The sequence below is a fragment of the Scyliorhinus torazame genome, chromosome 22 (genome assembly GCF_047496885.1).
Source record: "Scyliorhinus torazame isolate Kashiwa2021f chromosome 22, sScyTor2.1, whole genome shotgun sequence".
Taxonomy (NCBI): Eukaryota; Metazoa; Chordata; class Chondrichthyes; order Carcharhiniformes; family Scyliorhinidae; genus Scyliorhinus; species Scyliorhinus torazame.
The window spans coordinates 93,915,135-93,938,373 of NC_092728.1; the positions used below are offsets into that span (position 1 = coordinate 93,915,135).

General features: G+C 41.7%; 1 protein-coding gene across 9 annotated transcripts in view; it reads left to right on the forward strand.

The window, feature by feature from the left end:
- LOC140399227 (rap guanine nucleotide exchange factor 1-like) overlaps positions 1-23,239 on the forward strand; it is a 208,737-nt gene that overhangs the window by 143,766 nt on the left and 41,732 nt on the right. For 3 of the 9 annotated variants that reach the window (XM_072488612.1, XM_072488617.1, XM_072488613.1), the window contains 5 exons: positions 4,738-4,992; positions 16,194-16,286; positions 18,381-18,404; positions 18,699-18,787; positions 20,855-20,963. In XM_072488612.1, coding sequence (XP_072344713.1) covers positions 4,738-4,992; positions 16,194-16,286; positions 18,381-18,404; positions 18,699-18,787; positions 20,855-20,963 — 570 coding nt within the window. The remainder of the gene's footprint in view (positions 1-4,737; positions 4,993-16,193; positions 16,287-18,380; positions 18,405-18,698; positions 18,788-20,854; positions 20,964-23,239) is intronic. The other 6 variants (XM_072488618.1, XM_072488621.1, XM_072488614.1 and 3 more) reach the window with 5 other exon arrangements.

The following is a 23,239-nucleotide window of genomic DNA, read 5'->3' on the forward strand; positions in this document are numbered from 1 at the left end:
TTTTTAATTTGAGGCGTTGCTGAGCTTTGTGGGTTCATGAGCATAATGTTGATGTGTGAACAGTAATTGATTCAGGTTAGGATACAGGTAACAGATTTCAGATGAGCTCAAGTTTTTACAGGATTGAAAGTGGGAGGCTGACCAATGATGCCACTTTGTCACTGTGCAGTCTTGTAACTTGGGTAGCAATAATATCCTGAGAACCAAGATAAATAATCAGAGATAAATATTGGGAAATTTGTATCCAACATACTTCTGACTTATCCAGTCATGAACTGTTTCATTATGACACCACAATGTGTAAGTTTGCAGATGCCAACACCAGTAAGTTTGCCGATGACACGAAGGTTAGTGGAGTTGTAGATAGTGTTGAGGGCTGTTGCAGGTTACAACAGGACATTGACAGGATGCAGAGCTGGGCTGAGAAGTGGTAGATGGAGTTCAACCTGGATAAATGTGATGTGATTCATTTTGGAGAGTCAAATTTGAATGCTGAATACAGGCTTAAAGGCAAGATTATTGGAAGTGTGGAGGAACAGAGGGATCTTGGGGTCCACATACATAGATCCCTCAAAGTTGCCACCCAGGTTGATAGGGTTGTTAAGAAGGCGTATGGTGTGTTGACTTTCATTAACGGGGGGATTGAGTTTAAAGGCCGTGAGGTTTTGCTGCAGCTTTATAAAATCCTGGTTAGACCACACTTGGAATATTGTGTCCAGTTCTGGTCGCCTCATTATAAGAAGGATGTGGATGCTTTGGAGAGGGTGCAGAGGAGATTTACCAGGATGCTGCCTGGACTGGAGGGCATGTCTTATGAAGAAAGGTTGAGGGAGCTAGGGCTTTTCTCACTGGAGCAAAGAAGGAAGAGAGGTGACTTGACCGATGTGTTCAAGGTGATGAGAAGCATGGATGGAGTAGATAGAGACTTTTCCCCAGGGCGGAAATGGCTGTCACGAGGGGACATAATTTTAAGGTGATTGGAGGAAGGTATAGGGGAGAGGTCAGAGGTAGGTTCTTTACACAGAGTGGTGGGTGCATGGAATGCAGTGCCAGCGGAGGTGGTGGAGTCAGTCATTAGGGACAATTAAGTGACTCTTGGACAGGCACACGGACAGCAGTAAATTGAAGGGGTGTAGCTTAGGATGATCCTAGATTAGGATAAATGGTCGGCACAACATCGTGGGCCGAAGGGCTGTACTGTGCTGTACTGTTCTATGTTCGGATGTGAAACACTTAACTCTTTTCTTATGTAGGTTGTGGATAAATGAATGGAGTTAAGTTTCAGATTTATTATGGCATTATGAAACAAACTTTCTTGTGATGCTATAAGGTTAATCATGCGATCATATTTAATTTATTTGATTCAAAAAATGCTAATTACATAAAGTTAACAGTGCTTTGCAGACCAAATTAAATTTGCAAGTTGTAGTAGTTACTTAACTGGTCTAAATTGCTTTGCAGGTTATGAAACAGTAGATAAATGCACAATTAGGACAGCTCTGCCAAAAGTCTGAAGTATTTTTGATATTTTGGGACCCAAATGTAACCCAAATCTATGTAAATACTATCTTAAATGGTAGACAAAACAATTGAATCGCCAGACTTGCATCGTTGTACTATTATTCATATCATGTGGAAAAAATGACAAAGCACATTGACTGCCAGCTGAACTATATAAATACAACAGATTTGTGTCATGCAGTTAAACTTCTCTGTTTTACTTGCAGATTTCTGCTTTTGTTTCCTGGCTGTCCTGCAGATCAGTTATATTTTAACACACAAATGTAAAGAGATCGAGAACAAATTGTTGCTGCCTAATTATCTGTCCGAGTGCAGTGCATGGTGGATGTAGAATGGTTTAGGGCCTCGCTGTACTCCACTGCCCCCTGTTTAATTTTCCAATTTTCTGCTGTTACTGAAGTATGTTGATGCTCATCACTAACTGCTTCTGAGTGCTTGTTATTTAAGGGGGCCTAGAGTGTTGGTAGGCTCTTTAACAATGAAGGCATCATGGCTGAACCTGACCTTGTTCAGTTCTTCTCTTTGCCTAACCTGGTGTTGCTGAATCCAGTTATAGATGTTTCTGGAACATACCTCTTCATTCACCTAAGGAAGGAGCAGCGCTCCGAAAGCTAGTGACATCGAAACAAACCTGTTGGACTTTAACCTGGTGTTGTAAGACTTCTTACTGTCCAATTATAGAGCCTTTTCTTTTACATTAACAAAGTAAAAGATTAGCAAACTGCAAAAGAGTCAGACATGGGGCAATCTGGGTCTGTATGGCTATGTGCTGAATAAATACATGTTCTTTTTCCCATTATCTTTCAACGTCAAAGAAAACTTGCCAACTATCTCATTTTTCTGCAGTGAATTATTTTATTGAGGTATTAGTATAATCCGAACTGGGATAGCTTCAGAACCAGGTGCCTTTCCCATTTGAGTCCAATTTGATCTGTTCCATCTATAAGATAGTAAGTTCCTTGGCAAGAAATGCATTAATCTCACATTAGATCGATGGCCTCACCATTGATAGCTGCTTTCTTGTTGGAAATGGTCAGATTATCGTTTCAATATGTGATTTTTGTCTGAAGAGTGATTTCATCAGTGCTCTTAATTGGATAGAGTTGTCCAATTGTGGGCCAAGACTGGTTTATAAGTATTATAATGCATCATGAGATTCTGATTGATGTAGGACTATAATTTATCTGTAACTTGCTCCAGCAGATGTCATTAATTCAATCTGGACTTTGTTTTTTATTCATTCATATGACGTGGGTGCAACTGGCTGGGCCAGCATTTATTGTCCATCTGAGTGACTTGTTAGACCATTTCAGAGGGCATTTTAAGAGTTAACTAGATTGCTGTGGAGCTGGAGTCTCATGTAGGCCGGGTAAGGATAAAGGACATTAATGAACCACATGGGTTTTTACGACAATTGACAATTGTGGTCATCATTCGACTTTTAATTCCAGATTTTCATTGAATTCAAATTTCACCATTGCACTGGTAGGATTTGAACCCAGGTCCCCAGAGCATTGCCCTGGGTCTCTAGATTATTAGTCCAGTGACAGTACCACTGCACTACCACCTTCCCTTTACAGATATTATCAAGCATTTGATGAATGTCTTGATTAATACAGGTGGTGTTTTTCATCATCTGCCCTTTTTAGATCATTTTCATTAAACCAGTCCTGCTGTTTGTGGATTTTTTTGCGCGCCCACAACTTCTAAAGCTGCATTCTGGGCTACATCTTTGAAGCAGTTCCAGTCCATTTCCGTGTCACCAGAAGCTGCATTGACAGTGATGTTTTTTTAAAATAACTGCAAAGCTTTTACCTGGAGCAAACAATTTGCTCATAACTTAATAGATTTTTTGCCTTGTTTTAATGTAAATTTTTCCTTGTAAGCGAAGCAGTGGTCAATTCAATGTCTCTGATGATTGTGACATTGTGTATTTTTTTTCTTCATTGGCTAAGTTGTAATTAATGCCAGTAAATAAACACATGAAACCACCAGAAAAGCCCCCAAATTGTGTCTCCATCCAGTGGGAACATATATGGTGCAAGAGAATAAACTTCAGTATAAAAACAATCAAAAAGAATAATGGGACTAATTGGGAACTTTGCATTCATTATTTTCTGAAATTCTGCATCAATAATGGTGCCCATTCCATTGACACCCTGCACCCCCACCCCAGTTGGGGTCTTGGGTGAGTCCACCCTCCTCTAAACTCTTTTGATCCCCAACCCATAGTAGTTCAACAGATTAATACGACACCAACTTGTCAATGCAAACGTTTGTTATGATCTCTGTTCACGATTAATTCAGAAATATCACCTTCGCGAAATGCAATTAGTTGCTTTCTGGACACAAGTTTCATTATATTGACAAAAATGCTTGTGTTTAAAAACAAAAAATTACTCTGGGTGGCGGTGGGGAAGAATTGTCGTACTTAGAACACCAAATTTCAAGCTCAGCAAAATAATTTTTAAAATGTGATTGGATCTAGTTAGCTGGGTGATTTGGCTGAGTTGGTTGATCTGTGGGGCATTACCTTCTGCTTCCGTATCAAGCCTGCATTGATTTTTTTGGACCCAATACCATCTTGAGACTGACCAGAAACATTGCTTCACGCCGCAGCTATATGTTGTAGCTGGTTCGATAATCGTGGTAGAGCTTAAAGTAGTGTTAACAGGCTGTTACAACTTTAATTGGGCAAATCCAACCAAAATTGACAATGTTACAGCAGTGTGGGTGCTACATTTGAATGCTTGTAGGTTTATGTAGATCTTTAATTTGAGTTTGAAATGCATCTCACATTTTTGCTTTCAAAACTTAGACTGATCAACATTTAATAATCTTGTCTGAAGACACCAAGCACTCATTTGAATAATTTTTTTGTCTTGCACTGATGGTTATTTTGCAACATGTTATGGTTTTTACACCAGTGAAACTGAACCAGTAAGTAGGCTTGCCATGCTGCTCTTCACTCTGTGCTCTTTGTTCATGCATTGGTTTAAACAATCTAAACTTGTACTTGTTGGATGGGGTAAATGGTACTCAACATATATCAGAAATTGATTACAATGGAGAAATACAAGTAGTCAAAAAGATTTGGTGTGCGGGGGGGAGGGAATTCTCTTTCTCAGAAATTGCTTTTAAATAATTGCATTGTGGGATTGTATGATTTCTTTTTTAAATATTTGATCTGTGAACCTCTCCTTTTTCTCTTCTCAGTTCAAGTCGGTTTTTAGGTCCTATTCGCAGGACTTTGTTCCTCACCATCACACCTCTGCATCTCCTTCTCTCTGCACTATCACCTCCCACTTTCCAGCTGTGCACCAATCGAGGAGCTCCGATCTAACTTTACCGGGCTCGGCTGGCATAGTGAAAGCTACGGAACTGCGGGACTGCTCCCATGACAATGCAAAGCCTGTTCCTGTCTGCCTCCCTCCTGAAACTGCTTTTCCCACCTCTCTCCAAATTTCTTCGGTGAGAACTACTTATGAATGCTTTCGTGCTTTACAAATCCTGCATTCTTACTAAAACTCGCCAAAACCTCTGGTTGATTGGGTTTGGGAATTTGGTTGATTTCTTTACAATGGTTCCCCCCATTTCAACTTGCTTTGAATGTCCATTTGTATGCTTTCCATTCAAATGAAAATCCTCTGCTTCAGAAAAGTTGTTTATAAAAAGGGGTTCTTTGCAAGAACTCACTTTAGCATTTTAAGGCAAATGATCAACTGGTAAGAAAAATACAGTTTCGGTATTGTCGATGATTTGGATTCTTTTGAGAATCTTTCACATTCCTTACTGTGGAATCACTTGAGCAATTGCATAGGGTAAAGTATAAACCATGCAGGGTCAGATTTCATATGTTCGTTACCAGCTTTAACCCTCAACCATAGCGTATCCACACACAGTGCGCAAACTGCTCTTGGGTTGTAAAATGCTAAAGTTGTTCAGTTGAGATACAGACCCATACTCACCAGGAACTGTACAGAGTCCCAAACCAATGGACTTGCCTTATAATATATTTGAGGGATAATGAAGAGACAAAATAGCTTAAATTTATGCATAAGGGGGCATGAAGAGACATGTAGAGTGAGAAGAGCTTAGAAGTAAGAAATACAGGATACTGAGGAATGTGAATAGGTCAGGTTACAATGTTCATACGGTATGTGAAAAATATTGGAAATAAAGGCAAGTAATCTAGAGGCAACTAAAAGGAATGGAAGGTAATGTAACCTTAATGGAAATGTGGCTCTAATTAGTGTAAGATTTTGAATTAAATTGTCTTGGCTTTACAATCCCAAAGTTGGCAGGATATGGTTGACGTTTGTACAAACATTCACTGCTGAGACCTCTAAATTTCCATTTATGAAGGTTATTCAGTCACGAGTACAAGAGAAATGGTAATAAAGTTTGTTGATATCACCACATTTTGGGCATGGCCTTTTATGAGGAAGAAACTTAACTGCTTCACCAATATTGTTTAGTGAAGGAAACCCACCATCCTTATTCTGTCTTGCTTATAGATGAATCCAGTCCCCCCTATAGCATCACCGAACGGTTACAGTACTGAAGGAGATCATTTGGCCCTTAGTGACGATGCTGGGTCTGCAAGAACCACTTGGTTGGTCCCACTTTCCTGTCCTATCCCTGTAGCTCTGCAATTTCTTTCACTTCAGGTGCTTACCCAAGTCCCTTTTGATAGCCCCAATTGCAAGTTTCTCCCCACCCCAAACAGTGCATTCCAGAATATAATCACTGTGTATGCTTCCTTGTGTTGCCATTGGTTCTTATGCAAGTCGCCTTAAATCGGCATCCTGTGGTTTCCGACGCATCCTCCAATGGAAACAGTTTCTCTATCTTCTCGTACTAGACCTCTTGTGATTTTGAATACTTCTATCAACCTTCTCTAGTGTGTGGGGGTGTGTGGCGGGGGGGGGGGGGGGGGGGGCAGAGATCACCAATCTATCCTTGTAACTGAACTCCCTCATTCCTTCCTAAAGTATAATATACAGTACTTCAATCAAGGCTGAACCAGAGATTTATAAAAGTTCATCGTAACAACACTGCTAACTCTAAATTGACCTGTATCAAAGTACTACTCGGAATGAACAAATTAATGTTGCATCCTGAGAATATGGGTCGAGCAGGGTGGTTAGAATTTGTGCACATGGGTTATTGAGGCATTGGATGTGCAGTGGCTATCGAGGCAAATATTAAATCCGTTTAAACGGGAATTCGGTCAAAGCTTGAAAAGCTGCTTGGAAATGGGATTGAAATGGCTAGCATCAGCATGGACAGGATGACCGTCTGTGCTGTACTTTCTGTGATCCTATAACTTGTCTGATGACTGTGTTTGGCTAACCAGCCTGCATCTCCCCCCCCCCCCCCCCCCCCCCCCCCCCCCAAAAAGATAAATGCAAAATGCTGAGCAATTATAAACTCTTGGTCTGCAGTTGAGTTGTTTACATAAGCAAAGTGTTTAGTTCAAATTATTGAACAATATAAATAGCACAGTAAAGTAGGAATTTAGTGGTTTAAAGTTATGATCAGAAAATTTGAATTAAGCAGTTTTTAATTGGGGGGGAAAAAGCTGGAGATCAGTAAAACAGCTTGTCGTTGCTTATTCTGAGAAATTGTTGGGTGTTGCTAATGCAGGGGTAGTTTCTCACAATTGGTGTAGCTGCTATTCAGCTGACTTTAGCACTAGAAACGTAACAAGATACTGCAAACATATTTTTTACAGCCTATTTCGAAAATATGTTTGCAGTATCTTGTTACGTTTCTAGTGCTAATGGAGAGCTCATGATCTTGTGGATTCTTTTCTTGCATTGAAATTTTGATCAAATGGGTGCTGGGTAAAACTATTAAACCATAAGACATAGGAGCAGAATTAGGCCATTTGGCCCATCGAGTCTGCTCTGCCATTCAATCATGGCTGATATTTTCTCATCCCCATTCTCCTGCCTTCTCCCCTGATCCCCTTATTAATCAAGAACCTATCTATCTCGGTCTTAAAGACACTCAGTGATTTGGCCTCCACAGCCTTCTACGACAATGAGTTTGACAGATTTACCACCCTCAAGCTGAAGAAATTCCTTCTCATCTCACTAATTTCCCAATTTGAGTTGCACAACTGGGCAGTACAAGTCCAACTAGATCAAAAATACTCCTGGGTACTGCAATCTTTGATTCATTGTAATTAGACATACAAACATAAGGTATCATTTGATTAAATAACTGAGCAGTACTTTGTTTCTTCAATAGCGCAGCTAAGCAACAATCCTCAATAAGCAGGGTGGATTTTATTATTCAACTATATTTTAATACACCTGTTGTCAGGTTATTATGTTTATGTAGATATGATGTATGTTGATTATACAAAGAAGTCCTTCGGAAAGTTCAGTATATATTCTGGAAATTGAGGAATCAAGTTCCTTTGTTAACTCTTGCAGTTTAAAAAGCAAACTTGCCCTATCTTTGCCTCACAATTTTTGCAATTTGTATCTGCCGCCATTTCAACTGAAAGAACCCACTTCAAAGCTACTATTTTGTTGACGTTCCTCTTGGCTCATTAACATATCAAAACCACGTCTTACTGTTGTTGCAGGCCCTTGTACTCATTCTGTTTTGTAATCCAATCACAACAATCATAACCCTACCAGCCTGTTTTCTAGTACATGAGTAATATGACAGTGATATTACCAAAAAATATATAATTCTTCATTTTCCTGACATGAAAGATAAACTCCTGCTGAAATATTGCATTAACCAGACAAGCTCTCAAGTCCAATGTCAAGTTAACTTGCAGTGTGCCAATTTCTTTAGCTTGCAATCCAGATAATTTATGAAATTCTAGCTATGGTTAGTTATTTCTTGTTTCTAAGAATGCTCTTGATTTTGATATTATAGGCAGGTTAGCCTGTCTTTGGTCTTTGGTAAGATTTTAGAATCCATTATTAAGAAGAGATTGCAGAGTATTTGGAAGTGCATGGTAAAATTGGGCTTCATCAATACGGCTTTGTCAAGCGCAGGCCTGACAAATCTGTTAGAATTCTTTGAGGAGGTAACGAGGAAGCTAGACAAAGGAGGGCCAGTGGACATGATCTATTTGGATTTCCGGAAGGCCTTTGACAAGGTGCCATACAGGACGCTGCTAAATAAGATATGAGCCCATGGTGTTAGGGGGAAGGTACTGACACGGAGAGAGGATTGGTTGACTGGCAGAAGGTAGAGAGTGGAGATATAGGGCCTTTTCCAGGATGGCAGCTGGTGACTAGAGGTGTTCCGCAGGGGTCAGTGTTGGGACCACAGCTATTCACAATATACATTATGATCTGGAAGAAGGAACTGAGGGCATTGTTGCTAACTTTGCAGATGAAACCAAGATATGGAAAGGGTCAGGTAGTGTTGAGGAAGCGGGAGGCTGCAGAAGGACTTGGACAGACTAGAAGAGTGGGCAAAGAAGTGGCAGATGGAATACAATGTGGAAAAGTGTGAGGTTATGCACTTTGGTGGGACAAATGGAGGCATAGACTATTTTCTAAATGGGGAAAGTCTTGGAAATGTGAAGCACAAAGGAACTGAGGAGTCATAGTCATAGATGTTTACAGCAGAGAAACAGACCCTTTGGCCCAGCGTGTCCATTCCACCCAGTTTCTATCACTAAGCTAGTCCCACATTTGGCCCATATCCCTCTATACTCACCCTGACCATGTAACTGTCTAAATACTTTTTAAAAGACAAAATCGTACCCACCTCTACCACTGCCTCTGGCAGCCCGTTCCAGATGCTCACCACTCCGTGAAGAACTTTTCCCTCTGGTCTCTTTTGTATCTCTCCCCTCTTACCTTAAACCTATGCCCTCTAGTTCTAGAGCCTTGGTTCAGGATTCTCTTAAAGTTGACATGCAGGTTCAGTTGCAGAGTTTTGAGAGGGCTGGAATACAAGAGCAGGGTTATGCTGCTGAGGCTGTCAGACCCCATTTGGAATATTGTGAGCAGTTTTGGGCCCCGTATCGAAGGAAGGATGTTCAGAGGAGGTTCACAAGAATGATCCCGGAATGAAGCACTTCTGAGGCTGAGGACTCTGGGTCTGTATTTGATGGAGTTTAGAAGAAAATGGGGGGGGGGGGCGGGGCGGGAAATCTTATTTAAACTTGGCGAATACTGAGCGGCTTAGGTAGAGAAGAATGTGGAGAAGATGTTTCCACTCTTGGAGAGCCAAAAATCCGAGGGTGCAGCTGGGACTGAAGAGATTATACTTTAAAACCGAGATGAGGGATTTTTTCAGCCAGAGGATAGTGAACCTGTAGAACCTAGATTCACAGAAGGCTGTGGAGGCCAAGTCACTGAGTATCTTTAAGACCGAGATAAGGGCAGTACGGTGGCGCAGTGGTTAGCATTGCTGCCTCACAGCACTGAGGTCCCATGTTCGATTCCGGCTCTGTGTCACTGTCTGTGTGGAGTTTGCATATTCTCCCCGTGTTTGCATGGGTTTCGCCCCCACAACCCAAAGATGTGCAGGGTAGGTGGATTGGCCATATCTTTTCATGAAAACAGTAAAAAAATATATACAAGGCCAAACGGTACAAATAATTTTGTGTTGGAGAAACAGGGTACCCTCCCCTCAGTACCAACGTACGGGGAGGAGAGGGTGGGGTAGGATACTCTGATTAATAAAACAGTTCACAACACCGTTGTACTAAAAAAACAAACTGTACAAGCACTAAACTTTGCGCTGGAGACCAGATACCCTCGCCTCTGTACCAACAGAAGGGAAAGGAAGGGGCTGGTGGGGAGAGGGGGAAAAGGAGGGTGGTGGGGAGGGAGGGAGTTGGTGGATGTTAAATTGCCCCTTAATCAGAAAATTAATGAATTGGGTACTCTTAAGTTTATTTAAAAAAAGACTGAGATAAATAGGCTCTTGATTAATAAGTGGACCAGGGGTTACGGGGAGAAGGCAGGAAAATGGGGATGAGAAACCTAACCGCCACGATCGAATGGTGCGCAGGCTCGATGGGCTGATTGACCTAATTGTGCTCCTGTATCTAATGGTTTCTTTTTGAGTTTTGAGATTTAATTTCATTTTTCTTATTTGGTTTTACCAAATTAATTGCTTTCATTTAGTCAAAGTCTGTGCCAAGAAACAGGATTCCTAGGGAAAGGAATTCCGGCATGTTGAATCATGGTCACAAATTTCCAGGTGCTATCCGATTACTTTAATAGCAAGCAATTTGTGAACGTTTTGGGTATTTTTCTAACAGGTTTCTTGTAGATGGATCAATTAAACCTGATAAGTAAAAATCCTAATTGTTCACTTTTGCCTATGTAGCTTTCTAGGAATGTAAATGTTTGTCCTTGACATCTGTTAATTGCACATGGCTGGCTGATCGAATCATTGCTGATCTGTAATTCTGTGGAAACAATTTCATTAATTTACTGCCTGAAGCCCTGCCTGTAGAAGACTTATTTTAGCAGGTTTGCATTTCTTAAATGTGCAGCTCTAACACAACGCGGACCTGATCGATATATACAAATAATTTGTATTGTTCATTTATTAATTTTTAAAGTTTGTTCTAATAATTTTGAAGAATACATATACTTCACACACAATATATGTAGAATTAAAACATTTTTTTCATTTTTGGGGGGGGATGCTAGGCCAGCGTTTGCTGCCCAGCCCTTGAGAAGATGGTGGTGAGTTGCCTTCATGAAGTGCTGAAGTCCATGTGGTATAGGTACACCCACAGTGCTATTAGAGAGGGAGTTAAAGGATTCTGACCCAGCGACAGTGAAAGAACGGCGATATATTTCCAAGTCAGGATGGTGAGGCACTTTCAGGGGAACTCCAGGTGATGGTGTTCCCATGTATTTGCTGCCCTTATCCTTCTAGATGGTTGTGATCATGAATTTGAAAGGTGCTGCCTAACGAGTTTTGGTGAGTTCCTGCAGTGAATCTTGTAGATGATACACACGCTGCCACTGTGCATCGATGGTAGCAAAAGTGTGGAAGGGGTGGCAATCAAGCGGGATGCTTTGTCCTGGATGGTGTCGAACTTATTGAGGGTTGTTGGAGCTGCACTCATCCAGGCAAGTGAGGAGTATTCCATACACTCCTGACTTGTGCCTTGCAGATGGTGGGCAGGCTTTGGGAAGTCAGGTGGTGAGTTACCTGCTGCAGGATTCCTAGTCTCTGATCTGGTCTTGTAGCTATGGTATTTATATGGCTAGTTCAGTTCAGTTTATGGTCAAGTTTAACCCCCATGATGTTGATAGTGGGGGATTCAATGATGGTAATATCATTGAATGTCAAAGGGCGATGGTTTGAGTCTCTCTTATTGGAGATGGTCATTGCCCGGCACTTGTGTGGCACGAATGTTACTTTCCACTTGTCAGCCCAAACCTGGATATTGTCCAGGTCTTGCTACATTTGCATGTGGACTGCTTTCAGTGTCTGAGGAGTAGCGAATGGTACTGAACATTGTTCAATCATCAGTGAACATCCCCACATCCGAACGTCATCGGTGAAGCTGCTGAAGGTGGTTGGGCTGAGGACACTACCCTCAGGAACTTCTGAAGCGATGTCCTGGGACTGAGATGTCTCACCTCCAACAACTACAGCCATCTTCCTTTGTACTAGGTATGACTCCAACCAGTAGAGAGTTTTCCTCCTGATTCCCATTGACTCAGTTTTGCTACGGCTCCTTGATGCCATATTCGGTCAAATGCTGCTTCGTTGTCAAGGGCAATCACTCTCGCCTCTGGAATTCAGCTCTTTTGTCCATGTTTGAACCAAGGCTAATGAGGCCAGGAGCTGAGTGACTGTTGTGTAGCCCAAACGGAATATTAGTGAGCAGGTTATTGCCGCTTGATAACACTGTTGATGACCCCTTCTATTACTTTACCGATGATTAAAAGTAGACTGATCGGGCGGTAATTGGCCGAGTTGGATTTGTCTTGCTTTCTGTGTACAGGACTTGCCGAGGCAATTTTCCATTTGGTAGATACCAGTGTTGTAGCTGTACCAGAACAACTTGGCTAGGGGCATGTGGCAAGTTTTGGAGCACAAGTCTTCAGTACTATTGCCTGAATATTGTCAGGGCTCATAGTTTTTGCAGTATCCAGTGCCTTCAGCCATTTCTTGATATGACATGGGGTGAATCGAATTGGCTAATTGGCATCTGTGATGCTGGGGACCTCTGGAGTACACCAAGATGTATCATCCACTCGGCATTTCTGGTTGAAGACTTTTGCGAATTCTTCAGCCTTGTGTTTTGCACAGATGTGCTTGGCTCCTCCATTATTGAGGATGGGGATATTTGTGGCGCCTCCTCTTCCAGTGAGTTATTTAATTGTCCAGCACCATTCAGAACTGCAGGGCTTAGATCTGATCTGTTGATTGTGGGATCGCTTGGCTCTGTCTATCACTTGCTGCTTATGTTGTTTGGCATGCAAGTAGTCCTGTGTTATAGCTTCACCAGGTTGACAACTAATTTTTCAGTATGCATAGTGTTTCTCTTGGCATGCCCTTCTGCACTCTTCATTGAACCAGGGTTGATCCCCTGGATTGGTGGTAAAGATAGAGTGGAAGATATCGGGTGAAAATATAGAGTGGAAAATAGGGGCAGCACGGTAGCATAGTGGTTAGCACAGTTGCTCCACAGCTCCAGGATGCCAGGTTCGATTCCAGGCTGGGTCACTGTCTGTGCGGAGTCTGCACGTTTCTCCGTGTCTGCATGGGTTTCCTCCGGTGCTCCGGTTTCCTCCCACAGTCCAAAGATGTGCAGGTTAGGTGGATTGGCGATACTAAATTACCTTTGGTGTCCAAAAAGATTAAGTGGAGGTTACGGGCAAAGGGTAGATACGTGGGCTTGAGGAGGGTGCTCTTTGCAAGAGCTGGTGCAGACTCGATGGGCCGAATGGCCTCCTTCTGCACTGTAAATTCTATGATCTACGATATACCAGGCCATGAAGTTACAGATTGTGGCTGAGTATAATCCTGCTGATGGCCTCCACAGGGCCTCAAGAGTGATGACTTGCTAGATCTGTTTTGCACAATTGTAGTGCCTCACAACACAATGGGTGGTATCCTCAATGTGAAGACAGTTCTTCGTGTCCCCAAGGATCGTGCGGTGGTCACTCCTACCGATACTGTTATGGACAGATGCATCTGTGACAGGCAAGTTGGTGTGGGTGAGGTCCCTCTTGGTTTCCTCACCACCCAGTTTAGCAATTATGTCCTTTAAGACCCTTGGCAGCTCGGTCAGTAGTGGTGCTACCAAGCCACTCTTCGTGACATTAGACTTTGAAGAGGGTTTTGTGCTCTTGTCATCCTTGGTGCCTCCTGATATTCAGCATGGAGCAGTCCTGATTCATCAGCTGAGGGTCAATGGTAAGTGGTAATCAGCAGGAATTTCCTTGCCTATATTTGACCTAAAACTATGAAACCTTATGGGGGTCCAGAGTCAATGTTGATGACTCCCAGGGCAACTGTATACCACTGTGCCACCACCTCTCTGGGTCTGTCTTGATGGTGGGGCAGGACAGCACGGCTGCACAGTGGTTAGCACAGTTGCTTCATGGCTTTAGGGCCCCAGGTTCGATTCCTGGCTTGGGTCACTGTCTGTACGGAGTCTGCGCATTCTCCCTGTGTCTACATGGGTTTCCTCCGGGTGTTCCGGGTTCCTCCCAGGGTTCAAAGATGTGCAGGTTAGATGGATTGGCCATGCTAAATTGCCTGTAGTGTTCAAAAAGGTTAGGTGGGGTTACTGGGTTGAGGGGATAGGGTTGTGGTGTGGGCTAAGGTGGGTTGGTCTTTCCGGTGCGGATTCGATTGGACAATTGGTCTCCTTCTGCAGTCTGGGAAATTGTCTGTAAGGTATGATTCTGTGAGTATGACTACATTAGGCTGTTGCTTGACTAGTCTGTGAGACAGCTCTCTCAGTTTTGGCACAAGCTCCCAGATGTGAGTATGGAGAACTTTGCAAGGTTGGCAGGGCTGGGTTTGCCGTTGTCGTTTCCAGTGCCTGGGTTGTCCGTCCGGTTCCTTTCATTTTAATTGATTTGTAGGGTTTTGATGCAACTCAGTGGCTTGCAAGGGCGTTTCAGAATCAACCACATTGCTGTGGATCTAGAGTCACATGTGGGCCATACCAGGTAAGGATGGCAGGTTTCCTTGCCTAAAGGACATTAGTGAACCAGCTGGGGTTTTTTCTTTACAACAATCGACAATGGTTTCATGGTTATCATTAGACTTTTAATTCAAGCTATTTATTGAATTCAGTTTCCACCACTTGCCATGGTGAGATTTGAACCTAGGTCCCCAGAGTATTACCCTGGAGCTATGGATCACCGGTCCAGTGATAATGCCACTGCCTCCCCTTTTAATGTCCTCCCGTATAATCTTATGTATAGCAGTCTGCTATTAAAGTTGACATTTCTACAAGATTGAGGCCAGCTTGAGAAACCACAAAATGATAGCAAATGGATGGTGACCAATCTGATAGACTGGTGAATAATCATGGCTCAAGAGTTCTATTTCAAACATGGATACCTATGCTCACAGACTAATTCTGATTGTGTGTAAAGCAAGATCAATGTTGACATTGACATTGACCATTGAAATTTATCTCAGCCACATTAACCAATGACCCTAAGGCTGGCCTGTAGCGAGGTTACCTCTGCTATTGATAGTGAACTCAGTGAATCAAATGTTATGTGTGCAAAGTATTTGTTATGCGTTGTTACATGTTGCTGCATGTGATGTTTACTTACTGAACAGAAGCAAGAGTGTTTTATTTTACTCCATGTTGAAAGAACACAGACTTTCAAAACATTGCATTGTGAAATTTGTGGCGGGTTATAAGACTGCTGTAATTAACTGAATAATTGGTGGTGTATTATTAAAAGGCATTTCCTCACAGCCTTGTTCAAATTCACAACTCCATTTTGGATGTGGATTTGGCGAGAAACGGACCACATCTCAACTGGATCTTTATGTAAAAAAAGTATGTTGTCCCCATACTTGGTATTGAATGGGCTTTGTGTTAACTTCTAACTTTACTGTTTGAGGCATTATTTGTTTGGTAAACTTTTCTAGTGAAACAATTAATGTGGAAAATAAACTGTCAATGTTGAAGATCTGATGCAATAGAAATACATGGAAGGTTCATCAGAATCTTGTTTGTGGGGAGGTGCAAGAAAGAGAATCTAGGCCAGCATTTTGGGTGAAGGGCATTCGTCAGAACTCTGATTACAGGCATGCAGGAATGAATCCAGCCTTGGTGATCTTGTTGAACGGCTCCCCATTGTTAAATATAAGCTAACTATGAGATAGGGTGAGGGAAAATTATATTACTTGGGTATTTCTGCTGCAAACTTGCAGGTTTTGCAAAGACTGCCGTTGGTTGGTGCACTAGTGACCATCCTTGCCTGCTGTTTTGCTGTCCAAATGAAATGAGTTGTGTTAATATGTGGTGGATGGAAAAATAAGTTTGCATCACGGCACTTGAATTATCCATAAGAATGAAATAGTGAGTGAGTGAACCTGGGAGTTTCAACTGAAGTTCCAAGTTTGAGTAATTGGGTTTGTCTATGTATTTATTATGGTCTTAAGTTTGGAAACTATTGTGCACAAACAGGAGTGAGTATCTTGAGACCTTATGGTCTTGTCTCCTGTAGAGCGAGAGCAATAGTGAGGATGCTGGTGAGGGTGAATACGTCAATCTGTATTCGTCCAACCAAACCAATGGAGACCTGTCTCACCCAGAAGCAGTAAGTAGCTTCACAAGCATGTTGAGTAATTAATTGCTGCTTGGCTGTAGAGGGAAAGCATGCTGAAAATGGTCTTTTTTTTGTGCAACTCATATCATTCGCTGTGCAACCTCATCATTACTAAAATTAACATCCCAACCATCCACCCAGTATCGTTTTTGTTTTTGCCCTGTTTAGATGGTAGGGTATCACATGATAAACTTGTTCGGTAAGTACAGTGTAGTTGGAAGGTTTGAGACGTCACCCCTGGTCAGGAAGAATTGTTTTATTTGCCATATGGAATTTAGTCTAACTTGAGATATAATTGGCTATTTCTACTATTTAACAGCTGCCGTTGAAGCAAAACATGAGTCAACTTCTCGTTGACAGGTAAAGTTCTGTGAAAGATCTAGTGTGGTTCCCTTTCTTTAAGGTTACTTGCATTTGTGATGCACTGCTTCATCTTGCAGTCATCCACAAAATCGAAAGCATTGCTGCAACACCATGCCCATCAGGCCTGGACCTGGAACACTTAATTCACACTCACTGCTAGGACCTTGGAGGTCACCCAACTTTATATTTCCAGGTCCTAAAAACAGTTCAGAGGACTTAGTGGCCATGATTACACAGCATTGTCTCAACATCCAGACTGACATTGTTATGTCCAGTTTTGAATTTGAGGTGCACACAAGTGAAGGATGATAGTACTCTGTCTATTCCTTCATCTGCAGTGTAATGTTCCAGTTGAGTTGGATGAGCAAGTAGACAACTCTACGTTGGCACCAGCAGAAAAGTCATCCAGCATGTTGTATGACTTACCCCATTTACAGCAGGGTGTGAATAATGTTTTAGTGCAGAGGACAATGAAACACTAACAATTTCTGCAGCTGATTCTGCTGGTGTGCACAATATGGGATTGCTTCTTGATATTCCAGACGTTCAGAAGTCTGTGGTTGTTGGTCTTGGCGGTGTAGCTTCTTCTAAAACATGTGCCTTTAATATGCCACACATACTGCTACATATATAACTGCTTGCATGGAGAATGGCTGTTGCCATTGGACTGCTTTCTCTCATGGCTACAGTAATGAAAATTGATTAATTGGCTTTCAATTCCTGCCTTTCTGCATGAGAACAGATTGAAATATAGGGCTTTCAAGAATAGTAAGTGCTTAACGAATTACTGATTTACACCAAATGAATAGTCTGTTTTAAACATTTTTCTTATGTACATGTAAGTATAACGACCAATTGCTCTGTTATGCATATCATTGTTTCTCCTGTGTTGTGCACTATATGAGTCTGAATGATATACACTAATACTTGTACAGATTGGAGTCTAAGCAATTGCCCATTTAATTTGGGGTGATCTGGATTGACCTAGGTCTGTTCTAACTGTGAAAGCTCTATGGCAAACTAATCCATTTTGATTCTGCCGTATGAAAATATAATATGTCCTAATTCACCACACTGCTGGAATAGTGGATAAAATGCTCACCTTACGGTTCAGTGGGCACAGCACCAATCCCAGTTTGGAGAATTTGCCACAGTTCTGGCAACACTAGGTACGAAATTTGCTGCCTTAAAGCGAGTATGTTATCCTCTATATTAATGAATTGCCTATTTAGCAGTTATTTTGTAATTCCCAGCTATCAGAAGCTACTCGTACACTAACTTTTGAAAAATGTTTTGAGTGCAAATAATCTCTTGTCACTCAAAATATATACCAGTGCTGACTGTAACATTTTCCAAAAGTGATTTTCTGCATACTTCTGAATTTAAAAAAAATACAGAGCCATGGAATAGTCACAATTTAGCAAATTCGTACAAATTTAAAATTTGTTGCCCATTTTGTGGGAACCCTATATGTTGCAGGAGGATCTTGACAGTGACTATAATAAGATCACAGTACATTATTTTGATTAGTCATCAGTTCTATGGTTCTGTATATTTCTCTAGTTTGCAATATTCAGCACTGGATATTTGCAGAACATCATTTATGGATACCATACGACAGTCAACTGACAAGTACTTAAAAGGTTCATATTTCCTGGGAAGGAAAAACCTCGGTGTTAGATAGTCATCGACCATTTTTATTCTTTCTTTCTGGCCATTCAGGAAATGCCGAAGTGTGCTGACATTGTAAGTGATTCCGTCTTTAACATTTGGATTAGATTACTGTAGTACAATTGTGCTCTGCATCTTTTAACACATTGTTTGGGCAATATGATCATTGTTGGTAGATGATGCTTGGTAATGGCTATAATTAAGATGGACTCTCTATCGAAGCATTGAAAAATTATAATAGCTGTACCAATTGGGAATTTGTGTATTCAAATTCAATCAAACATGTCCTTCTTGTTTGTTAGCCTAGTTTAATTCCTAGTTGAATAGTACATTTTAAAAATATTGCTTAACATAGTTTGTTTCCTCCAGGATCCTGTCGGGTCTCTGAATGAGCAAGAGATCCATCATAACTCTCCGAAATCAACTAATGAAAAGGAAAACCAAGACAAAGATGACAGGTGGGCTTGTACACCGAAACGTCCACCCTTCTTTCTCGATCAAAATAAAAGTTTGAGCCAAATTTATTCTTGTTATAACTGCACAACTACGTACTGTCACATTTATTTATTTTATTAAATTTCGAATACCCAATTATTTATTTTTTCCAAATAAGGGGCAGTTTAGCTTGGCCAATCCACCTAATCTGCACATCTTTGGGTTGTGGGGGTGAAACCCACGCAGGCATGGGGAGAATTTGCCAACTCCACACGGACAGTGACCCAGGGCCGGGATTCGAACCCGGGTCCTCAGCGCTGCAGTCCCAGTGCTATCCACTGCGCCACATGCCGCCCCATACTGTCACTTATGACTAGTACATGTACAAAGCATTTTTTTCATAACCTTGTAATTGGCATATGCAAGGATGTTTGCTTACTTTTTATATGAACAAAAGGTACTTCCATTAAGTTTGCAATTTGTCCAGGTGCAAGTTACATAAAGACAATTGGAATCTGCTCCATAGTCCTAAAGCTGCAAGATATTTCTATATATTTCTACAGCGATTAGAATATTTCAGACGGTTAGCTTCAGGTGGATTTTAAGATTGTGTAGCTGGAAAGTCAGCTTGAAATTTACTGGATTATTTGTGACCCCGTAAATAGGATAATTGGGAGTTGAAAGAAAAACTAGTCAAATCAATAGATTTTGAGACTATGTTTAACGATAGGAAGAGAAAAAAATGAGATAAAGTGCTTTATGAAGGGAATTCTGGAAAGCAGGATTTAGACAGCTGAAAGGTCTACACAGGCTCAGGAGGCCCTGGTTAGAGGGAACAATGAGCCAAATTGTCTCAAGGGTGGGGAAGATTATATAAGTGGGTAAGGCCATGGATTTGTAGTTGAAGATTTGAAAATATATCTGAGGAATATGCAGATAATTTAAGTAGGCATGGATTGCAGTGTTAATTGAGTGAGTCCGTGCAGGGCAAAGAGATGCAGAGATTAATTTTGCACCAGTTGGAATTCCTGGAGATTAAGAAACTGGTGTGGGGGATGAGATGATTATTGTAAAGATCAAGGAAGTGGCAATAATACTTATTAGGATTTCAATGTGATGATGAAAGGCAAAAGTTAGAGTAAGCAGTCCTGTTAATGCCCTTTTGTATCTCAGCTGCTGATCAAACAAATTTACATAATGCCTGGTGCAACCTGAAGGCACAGTCCGGGTCAGAGTAGCAAAGAAAGAGATTTTGGTGGAATCCAACTATGAGACACGTGTTCAACTTGATGTCAGACAGATCGTCAAGTTACTGAGGTATAGCAGATAAGTGCTTTGCATACACAGGTGATCATATGGGCAGGAGGCAACGGCTATACCACTTGCACTGGCAGAATTCAGACTATTAGGAAGTCACACGTGAGAAGTGTAATGAAGATAGCTTCCAGAAAAGACCTGATGGAGGAGGATGTTCTGATCGTTTACGTGAAATACTGTAGAATTGACAAGGAGGGATAATGCATCAGTCACAGGAGTTTACAATAGTGGTTTTGACCACAGCTGTCTTGATGCTGTTGATGGGATAGACAGAAAGGATTGAAATGGGGAGTTCCGAGAGAATTGGGAGGCGAGGACATCGGTAGATGAACTGGTAGTTAGGGCGACCAGTAGTTGAGGATGGAGCACTTGAGGGAAAGAATCCATTAGAATCAAACTGGACAGAAAGTTATGAATCAGGAGATTGGAAATTTGAATACAACCAGACTGTGAACCTACTCTTTGTGGTCATTGAAAATTTCAAAACCCAGTGCATTCTTCACTTAGTTTAACCCTGTGCATTACTTGGGATAAGATATTCAGCTGATTTGTTTTCACCCACTTCAGCTACAAACTTTAGATTGCTCCCATTACCTGCGCATGGCATATAGTTGGAAGGTACCAAAAAATCAACTGTGTTCAAAGCTCGGTTCCCCTCGAGAGTTTTCTCACTTTGTATGTTATAATTATATTTATGTATTCTTCACTTATTTTGGTGTTGCAACTCTGTCTAACATGTCCATTCATCTTTTATATGAAATTTCTTTTTCCAGGCGAGGAGATGCATCGAATTCACCAGATTTGGATCAAAATGATGTAATAGATGAATTGTCACTCATAGATCATAAAGAGATTGTGGCGAGGTTAACACTCAAACAAGAGGTAATGTATCCTCTAGCATAGAATGTGTTTAGACTGATGCACTGGTGTGAGCTCATTTATTTTTCATTCCTTTAATGTTAGATTACCAGCTGAGCAATATTTATTTGCAAAGGGAACTGGCTACTTAATTTCTGTGAGACAGCAACACCACCATGTGTTGCTAGGTTAAAAGTTAGTGCCAGTGTTAACGTAAAAATAATAAACCCCGCAATTTTCAGAATGTTATTTACCATTTGTCTGAAACCTGCTGTGGCACTGTATGACATAGTGTGTGAAACATTCTTAATGTCTTGAAACTGCAGTGATTCTTCAGACCATAACATCTGCGTTGTTCAGACGAAACTACCAACATTTTCCATATTAACAATTAAAATTCTGAAAGCTAATATTTAGTAAGAATTTCTACATCAGTGATTTAATTGCAACAAAATAACTACTTAAAGTGCCTTTAGCATAGCAAAACATCCTAATATTCAAAGGAACATTATTAGACAAACGTTTACATCAAGTCACATGAGATATTAGGGACAGCAATAGGTCATTCGGACCATGGCTGATCTGTAACCTACTTCCATTTACCCATCTTGATTCCATACCCCTTAATGCCCTTGGCTTGCAAAAGTCTTAGCGATCTCAGATTATTACCGCCGGAATGTGGCGACTAGGGGCTTTTCACAGTAACTTCATTTGAAGCCTACTCGTGACAATAAGCGATTTTCATTTTTCATTTCATTTGTGTTATGGGCCAGGCACAGCTGGTGAAAAACCACAGGACTCCTCTGTTCCGAGTTTGCGCCAATGGGCTTGCAGTGTGACTTAGTGCTGTCAAGTAGCTGAGGTCTCAAGCGAATAGAGAATTAGGTGAACTATGGTTCTCTTTTCTCTACCACCCACAATGGTTTACTCATTGAGCGCTTAGTCTGTCGTCCCTGGAACCGTGGGCATACAAATGAAGAAGCAATAGCCATGACTAATTTGGCACGGTTATGTTTGACTCAAAGATTCCATATCATTGGAACAAATTGAAGTGAGATTCTCTACTTGGATCAATGATTTTATATGTCGTGGGTGTGTGCATTGCCCAGTGCACTGACCATCTCTCCATGACATTCGATGGTATTACCATCGCTGAATCCCGCACTATCAACATCCTGGAGCTACGATTGAGCAGAAACTGAACTGGACCAGACATATAGGGGCAGCATGGTGGTTAGCACAATTGCTTCACAGCTCCAGGGTCCCAGGTTCGATTCCTGGCTTGGGTCACTGTTTGTGCGGAGTCTGCACGTTCTCCCCGTGTGTGCGTTGGTTTCCTCCGGGTGCTCCGGTTTCCTCCCACAGTCCAAAGATGTGCAGGTTAGGTGGATTGGCCATGCTAAATTGCCCTTAGTGTCCAAAATTGCCCTTGGTGTTGGGTGGGGTTACTGGGCTATGAGGATAGGGTGGAGGTGTGGGGTAGGGTGCTCTTTCAAAGAGCCGGTGCAGACTCGATGGGCCGAATGGCCTCCTTCTGCACTGTAAATTCTATGAAATATAAACACTGGCTGAAAGAGCAGGTCAGAGGCTAGGAATTTTGCAGAGTAACTCACCTGACTCCCCAAAACCTGTCGACCAACTACAAGACACAAGTCAGGGGTGTAATGGAATACTCTCCACTTGCCTGGATTAGTGCAGCTGCAACAATACTGAAGAAGCTTACGCCATCCAGGACAAGGTGACCTGCTTGATCACCCCACCCAGCACAATAATCACTCACTCCATCACCAACACAGTGGCAGCCGTGTGTACCATCTACAAAATGCACTGCAGCAATTCACCAAGGCTCGTTTGACAGCACCTTCCAATCCACGACCTCTACCACCCAGAAGGATGAGGACAACAGATGCATGGGAACACCACCACCTGCAAGTTGCACAACATGCTACTTTTAACTATATCTCAGTTCCTTCATTGTCGCTGGGCAAAATCCTGGAACTCCCTTCCTAAGAGTACTGTGGGCATTCCAGCAACACATGGATTGCAGCATTTCAAGAAGGCTGCTTGCCACCGCCACCCCCCTAGGGCAATTAGGGATGGGCAATAAATGCTGTCCTAGTCAGCAACTCTCACATCCCACGAACCAACAACAAAAGTGTGCTTATATCAGATTTAAATATAGTAGAAATAAATGGAAATACAATAGGATCTTTTTAAATAACGTAGTCCCCAATGAAACCTATTCACCTCGGCAATCCTGCAAACCAGGTATCCATTCTTTTTCATTGCTGTTGCACAGC